Here is a 7,634-nt window from a genome sequence, read left to right as displayed (position 1 = left end):
GAGGCATGCACCACTTAATTAAGCCACCCCTTCACCCTTGTAGCGCGCTTCTTAATTCTCTTGGTGGTCCATCATCTCCAAATTAAAGCTAGCCGGCCTCCCCAAGTCATCAGGAGCTAGACTGCTCCTCTCCTCTCCTCTCCTCTCCCCTCCTTTTTCCTTCGATCGATCGATCGATCTCTTCTTGCAATAATTGATCCATCTCCTTAATTAGTTTTCTGCCAATTAATATGGAATCAACTTGCTGTGGTTCAAGTAGTAGTTATATCATCTATCGTCCTGAAAAACTGAAAAGGTCTCATATATTAGATTTCTTATTGCCTTGGAGAAGCTTAAAGGGTTCTGGCCATGTAGAAATCAGCAGCAGCAGCAGCCATCATGATGATAGTCAAGGAAGCATCGAAGCTCACTGGATAACATTTTTCAGCTGTGTGTTACAGAAGATCATGCTACGGATTAGGCGGCCTCTCTCTTTGCTAGGCTTTGCTCTAGAGTTCACCTTGAACTTGTTTTCAGTTAATGGTGGTATTCTAAAATTGATTGCAACCATTCTCAGAGGTACGTATACGTGCTTATAATGTTAATTACTAACTAAACACCCCCCCCCCTCTCCCTCTCAAACTTTTTTTGGGGGATTGGAATTTGTGGCAGCAGAAAATTAGGGACTAATATTGTAGTGAAGTAGTACTACTGATGGGGTTTTTTAATTCTTTTGTTGTGGGTGGTGGTGAATTGTACGTAGGAGGTTCGGTGGTGATTCCAAACTCAGAATCGAAGGAGTGGAGGTCATTTCTTGGACATATAGATGGACGGATCGATCTCCACAGATCATCCTCGGTTCCCAGCTGCATAAGTAAGACAGCGCCCACACGCAGGATTGAACGTATTATTAATCCATTAGAATTGTGTATGATGGCGTCAAAGGTAGCCTACGAGAACCCAGCCTACGTGAACAACGCTGTTACTAACCACTGGAAGGTACATTTTCAATTTCAAATTATTATTTGGGTCCGTATATATGGACTTGGCTCTTGTGCAGCCGTGGCGGGAGCTGCACAGGTGCAACATCGCTAAACGACAGCAAAAACAGGGGTAAGATAGTCATTTCACAGGTGGGTCCCACCTGCCCCCCCATGTGAAATGACCACCACCCCCCCCTTCCCCCCCATATTTGGGGTGGTTTTGGTGTTGCATCTGTGCAGCTCGGCTGCAAAAGAGCCAAGTCCAGGAGGAGGTAGTCATTTCACATGTGGGGCCCCAGATGGGACCCACCTATGAAATGATTGCCTTACCCCTCCCTGGTATTGCTAGCTTTTATTTATTTGATGTTGAATGTTCTCTGTGCCTCAGCGTAGCCTGCGCCCAGGCACATGGACAGCCTGAACGCGGGGGGAGCAAGGTGGTCATTGCGTCCACCCCCATGTGCCTGGGCGGTAGGCTGCGCTACGGCACAAAGAACAACGCCCCTTTATATATATATATCATGCATTAATTTGGGAATGTCCTTAATTAATTTCAAACTCAAATTGTTTTAATTAACTCGGATCGATATTATTGTATGCAGATGCATTTTGAGGGGTTCTTCAACTGTTGGAATGGTAAGACTCAACTCGATCTTCTTGCCAATTCCATAAGATATATACCTTTTTACCCTCCCTCTCTCCCCACCTCCCCACCCCCAATAACACTACCTTAATTATTAATTGATTGCAGTGTTTCTAAAGGAGAAGACAACCCATGCATTCATATTCTGCGACAGACCCAAAAATGCCCGACTAATTGTGGTGGCATTTCGTGGGACTGAACCCTTCAATGCCAAAAATTGGTGTACCGACTTGGATCTCTCATGGCTGTCAATGGGGAAAATGGGAAGAGTTCACTTGGGATTCATGAAGGCTCTCGGACTCCAAGACGAAAAAGATGTTGGAAAAGGTTGGCCGAAAGAGTACAGAGGAGACAAAGAGTTAGCATACTACCTCATCGGAGATAAACTGAGAGCATTGGTTGAGAAGAACAAGGGTGCCAAGATATTGATAACAGGACACAGCTTAGGGGCAGCACTCGCTACTCTTTTCCCTGCCATTCTTATACATCACCAACAAACCTCCATCTTAAGTAGATTGTTTGGTGTGTACACCTTTGGACAGCCCAGGGTTGGAGATAAGCAATTCGGGAGTTTCATGGAAACACATCTCAACTCCAAATTCAAGAGGTACGTTAGGGTGGTCTATAGATATGACATTGTCCCCAGGATTCCCTTCGATGATCCTTATTCACAATTCGTACACTTTGGAGGCTGCCTTTACTATCATGGCTGGTACAGAGCACAGGTTTTGAATGAAGAACCAGATGAGAACTACTTCAGTCCCTTTTATCTTCTTTCCAAGCACTTCCATGCTTTGTTGGACCTATCCAGAGCCCTCTACATTGGCATTCAACATGGCAAAGATTACACGGAGAGTTCAACCTCTATTCTATTTAGGGTTTTTGGGCTCCTTGTTCCTGGGGTTGCTTCCCACAGTCCAAGGGACTGTGTCAATGCTGCTAGGCTTGGGAGATAATTTATTTATTTTCCTCATCGATATAATTTATTTATTTTCCTGATCGATATATTGGAGTGAGTTTCTAAGAGTGCATGCGCCATCCCTTACATCTAGTTGATGAAAGATCGTCACGGTTTTATGAGTTTCAACATGTTTGGTGTGATAGCCTCCGTGCAATTGAGATTGACTGAATTTTCTGCATATTCGTTACAATTTTATGTTGATTTTTGTAATCTTGTAAAAAATGACTCTGATCCTTAAATTTATTATTTATTGTAATTTTTTATAGGGATTGAGTTCCTGTCTGGCTGTACATATAGCATATGTTAGCGCGTCCCGATGTCTATCTCTCTCCTCCCAGATATATTATTTCATAGGAGGAAAGATAGAGATAGACACATGGAGGCGCTAGTGTTCACTATGCAGCCTGATGTCATCTAAGACAATGTGGTCTTATTCCACTTCTTGGCTCTTCAACTTTGTCATGAGGAAACCTCCAAGTAAGGATCTCTGAGACTAATAACAACAAAATGGTCTCTAGCCCAACCTGAACACAATCTTCTCTCCCTGATCAATCCCGCCAAGCTACTACTTTGTTCCATGATATGAAAGCTTCTACAAAAGGTCCCACTAGGCGGGAGGTGGAGTTGTCATCAAAGATCCCAAAGAAGAATTTTCTGCAGCAAAGGTCCATTCCAATTTCTTATGAGCTATATGGTAGTAGAAGCAGCAGCAGCAGCAACCCTCAGGCAGGCTTTGCTACTCCTTATTAGAAGCCTAAATTTGAGTAAACTAATGGTGCTTTCAGGTTGTACAGAATTGATCAAGGCAATCAATTATTTGACTCCCCCTTCATCCAGCTGGGAGATGGCCACCATTCTCCTAGGTAGCTCAAATTAATCACAGTTTGAAAATGACTTTTTTTTTTCTTTAGCTGTCCCTAGCTAATGAGACCCACATTCTTGCTATTGTTGCCTCCAAGTTTTCTTTCTCTCAGGTTTGGTGGATTCAAGCATCACCCATTCATTCTTCTTTCGCATACAGGTCTTAGACTTTTCCTCTTTGAATAATCAATGAAGTTATTGAATTTGATTATTAAGAAACAAATAATTGACCCTTGAGTTTCATCACAACGTTGCTGTAGGTCATATTTATTCAGTATCCAATAATGAATTCAATAGGATATGATTCTTATTTGGGCGTAAATGCATGGATCCTGTCCTGACTCCTCATCAAAATTTCTAAAACTGTACCGATCCAGGGTAAGATACATTTTACTGCCCCTACAGTAAGTATTCAGTGAACTCTCCCAATCCCTTTTTTACTTTCCCTACAGTATTCAATGGATTTTGGTCATAAATATAAATTGGTGTGCTCCGATCCATTGTAATTTAAGTTCCTTATTCCTTTTAATGGAGCCTTGATTACTTGAGATCAGGTATGTCGATTATTCAAGCAGTTAGACACCCCCATTGACACCCCAGCTGTAACAATCATTTGAAAAGTTCAATGTATCATGGCATAAACATTTCATTGATCCCACAATGGATTGGACATTTAATGGCGCAACTGCGTTACTGGTTGGGTACTTAAACGTACGTAAGAAAGATGGAATCCACTATGGCCCCCACAGGAGGAGTGGATTCCATGTGAGTGGCCCTGGAGGGCCTTGTACAGTAATTGTACAAGGACATGATCCCGTCTTAGAAAGATGAGCAAGGTGAGTTGATTAATATAACCAGCTCTATACAGTAAGACATGATGGAGACTTAATTGGGAGAGGAACTGTTCAGGTGCAACTCCAAAGATTAATAGGGTCAAAGGCCTTGGAACCTCTCATTTAATTTCAATTACTACAACAAAAATATAACAATTACAGGGTCGGAGCCCTTTCAACAGAACCAGAAATCACCGTAAGCAAGTTGTTGCCGAAGGGATCACTGAGATGGGAGGCAAGGTTTTCAACAGGACCCTCACCCGTGACGTAAGCCTGCACAAAGAAACCAAGCATAGCAAACATGGCCAATCTTCCATTCTTGATCTCCTTCACCTTCAGTAGGGCTGCCTGGTCAGGATCATTTGCAAGCCCCAGTGGATCGAATGGACCACCTGGGTGAAGTTTGTCCTCCAGATTCTACAAGAAAAACAAAATACATGACAATTACAAGTCTTAGTATGGTAGACTGATCAGCATAGGTAAAAAAAATAATAATCTTAATCCACTGGAAGTTCGTGATCCCCCCAACATCCTAAGTCACCTTAGATGATCCTATTCCACTAATTCATAGGTTCAAGGTTCTTCCAACGAATCCGAACCATCAATTTCTCCATTCCTGTTGCACTAGGCTTGACATGCAAATGATCTTTTCATCTTAAGTGGTACTGAAAGAAATTAGGGTGCGTTCAGGCAGTTACCAGTCCAGTTGGTTTTTGCTTTAAAATTCTTACTGTACTTTGTCCAAGAAATGCTGTGGAATGTTTGGTTTCCTATTGGTAATGTCATTAATCTCACCACCATATGACCACCAGGACTAGTATGAAGAAAGATACCAAATAACAATGCATACCAGGCCATTGATAATTCTGTAATATTCAGCACCTCCGACAAGAACAGCTTCAGCAACAACAGCAACAATAAGGTTGATAGGGATGTTCTTCCCAAAGTAGTTCAATGTGTTCCCATCAAGGAGTAGAGCTCCTGTCTGTATAAATTTATGCATCTCCTCATTAGAGAAGCCTATTCATAATATTTCAGGGAATATTTTGGTTGGAGAAAAAAAATCAGTGAATTCAGTTGAAAAACAAATCTAAAGCAATTGAAAGGGAACTTTGGCTCAAGTAGATGGAGCATAAATTGAATCCCATGGAAATGACCAACATGATCCTAGTTCAGGCGGAAAAATATGTCCACATTAGCATAGAAGCTGGAGTGATTGCGTCTGGGTCTTCAGACACACTTGATGGGTAGCCTTGAGAATTGTTAATGTTGCCCTCACTGTTCTCTAGAATGCTAGAAGCCTAGAATATATGCTTAATTCAAATTCTAACCTCAAATCAATGGCCAACAAGCTTTGGCACAAGGGAGTTGAGTAAAGAGGAGAATGAACATAAAATGCAAGGTTTGGATGAAGGAGCTACCAATGAGCCGTAATTACGAAACATTTACACAAATTATGTTCAGCAGAGGAGTGACATATATTCGAGGTTGATGCTTAACAAAAACAAATAGAATTTTGCAACTCAAGGTGCAGTGGGGGGAATGCCTTTGTGGCTCCGCTCTACCTTATGGGCCATCATAACTGGCCCAAACTTGTGCCTGCACAATTGATGTGTTAGGAACGTACAGTGGCACACAGAAAAGACTCTGCAGATGAGATGAGGGGTTCAATTCTTTGTTTCTTTTGTCTAAGATATTTGGGGCTACATACTTAACATACCTTGAACCAAACGGCTTCAGGGCCACAATTCGCACCAAATTTGTTGAAAGCTTCTGGGATAATGAAGCCAGCAGCACCAAGCATCGCCCACCGGGCATGGATGAGTTCGTATGCCTGATATCTGCAGCAATACAACACTCAATTGTTCATGAGAGAGACAGAGTATTTCTGCAACTCAGAACTTTTGTAGGAATTCATATCAAACTATCCTCAACAGTCAACATATTGGCACAGGAGTAAAAAAGCTGATTGGCTAGTCAAGGACCCGAAACACAAACCCTTGTTGGTTGCTGCTCTCACCAACATGGTCAGGTATCTACCGATCTACGTTTACAGTGGATTATCAACAATGGCAATGCCCATGCGTCCATGCTTTCCTGTTTAATGATGGCATTTGCATCGGGTGCAAACCAAAACAAGCGCTAACCTCTGTAAACACTTTTTGCAAGCAATGTTGGGGTGGCACAACACAGATAGATGATCTTCAAATAAATGCAGAGTTCCTTCGGTCTCTTATAACCCCGAACCCCGTCAATGAACAATATTGAAGACTCAAAGACCGGAGAGAAGACAAAGAGAATGAGAAGTTGACTTACTTGCTGAAGTCTTCAGGTTTCTTGCTGAGACCAAATGGATCATAACCATAACTGCAAATGACAAAACCCAGAAACAAAAAAAAAAAAAACCCCCACAGGAATCAGTATATAAGAACTCCCATACCATCCCTACCTGAACAACAGAGCACATTACAGTTTAAGACCTCCTAGATACATGTATACATAATTTTTTATTTTTTGGCAACTAGTATTATATGGATGGGGCCTTACTCTCCGGGAACTTCTCCGGTGAGGTATTCAGGAACCTCAGATCTGTCCAAGAGTCCATCCGGCAAGAAAATCCTTCTGTCAGGGCCTGAAATAAAATTACCAAACTACCTTTAGGTCGAACCCAATATAGAAGGTAAGAGGTTTAGAATTCTGAAAAGAAATAAACAAAGAAGCGTACGGGACGCCAGTTCTTTTGGGTGATTTGAGAATGAATGGTTGGGGGAAAAGAATGACTTACCATACCACTTGGCGAGCTCTTCGTTCACCGGAGAGACGGCAGCTGGTTTGGGCTTTGGCGGTGGCGCCGCCTTCTTCTTAGAGAAGAGCGCTACAGTCTTGAAGGTGGCCGGGCTGGATGCAGTCGGGGCCGAACGGACTGCGCCTGTAAAGTTGAGAGGGTTCCCCAGCATCTCTGTGACACCCAGAGAGGCTGACGCCGTGGACGCTGCAAGCGACGCCATCGGAACTTCCCTCTCCTTTTTCTTTTCCCAGGCGGGAAGATCAGAAGATGAGTGACAAGTGGACGTGTGTGAAGACCAAGACACTTAAATGCTTGATCTGGTGGATGTGGGTGTGCCACGTCGGATTTTGGCGATTGAGGTGTGATTGGTTGGTTTTGGAAAATGCGTAATCTAATGGTGAAACCTGATAGGGTGGATTTTTATGACGTGGCAGATGATGATGATGACGTGGAACATTTCTCCGCCTCCTGATTTCGTGGGTTGTGGATAATGTGTCCCCACTTAATCGTTCAGGGTTTCCCCACTCACCCCCACCCAAATCCTCATTCCTCTCAGTACAATCCGTTGTAGCTTTCAACCGCGACC

At 42.9% G+C, this 7,634-nt stretch overlaps 2 protein-coding genes across 2 annotated transcripts; one reads left to right on the top strand and one right to left on the bottom strand.

Moving 5' to 3' along the window:
* Positions 1-230: 230 nt before the first annotated feature.
* Positions 231-2,561, top strand: LOC122672223 (triacylglycerol lipase OBL1-like). The gene is made up of 4 exons (XM_043869719.1): positions 231-558; positions 746-978; positions 1,565-1,598; positions 1,714-2,561. The coding sequence occupies exons 1-4, from the start codon at positions 231-233 to the stop codon at positions 2,559-2,561; spliced, it is 1,443 nt and encodes a 480-aa protein (XP_043725654.1).
* A 1,794-nt stretch (positions 2,562-4,355) lies between these two features.
* LOC122645689 (chlorophyll a-b binding protein CP26, chloroplastic-like) lies at positions 4,356-7,316 on the bottom strand. The gene is made up of 6 exons (XM_043839020.1): positions 7,046-7,316; positions 6,808-6,892; positions 6,577-6,627; positions 5,981-6,101; positions 5,111-5,245; positions 4,356-4,677 (listed from the first exon to the last, which is right to left on the bottom strand). Exons 1-6 carry the CDS (start codon positions 7,266-7,268, stop codon positions 4,417-4,419), a joined length of 876 nt encoding a protein of 291 aa, XP_043694955.1. The 5' UTR covers positions 7,269-7,316; the 3' UTR covers positions 4,356-4,416.
* Positions 7,317-7,634: the final 318 nt, after the last annotated feature.

The sequence above is a fragment of the Telopea speciosissima genome, chromosome 1 (assembly GCF_018873765.1).
Source record: "Telopea speciosissima isolate NSW1024214 ecotype Mountain lineage chromosome 1, Tspe_v1, whole genome shotgun sequence".
NCBI lineage: Eukaryota > Viridiplantae > Streptophyta > Magnoliopsida > Proteales > Proteaceae > Telopea > Telopea speciosissima.
This window is presented reverse-complemented; position numbering and strand designations above follow the sequence as displayed.

Coding starts and splice junctions, on each gene's coding strand:
- LOC122672223 (XM_043869719.1), top strand. CDS start 231: ATGGAATCAACTTGCTGTGGTTCAAGTAGTAGTTATATCATCTATCGT. Junction 559..745: donor GATTGCAACCATTCTCAGAG/GTACGTATACGT, acceptor TGTACGTAGGAG/GTTCGGTGGTGATTCCAAAC. Junction 1,599..1,713: donor GTTCTTCAACTGTTGGAATG/GTAAGACTCAAC, acceptor AATTGATTGCAG/TGTTTCTAAAGGAGAAGACA.
- LOC122645689 (XM_043839020.1), bottom strand. CDS start 7,268: ATGGCGTCGCTTGCAGCGTCCACGGCGTCAGCCTCTCTGGGTGTCACA. Junction 6,628..6,807: donor ACCGGAGAAGTTCCCGGAGA/GTAAGGCCCCAT, acceptor TGTCATTTGCAG/TTATGGTTATGATCCATTTG. Junction 5,246..5,980: donor CTGAAGCCGTTTGGTTCAAG/GTATGTTAAGTA, acceptor AAATTTATACAG/ACAGGAGCTCTACTCCTTGA.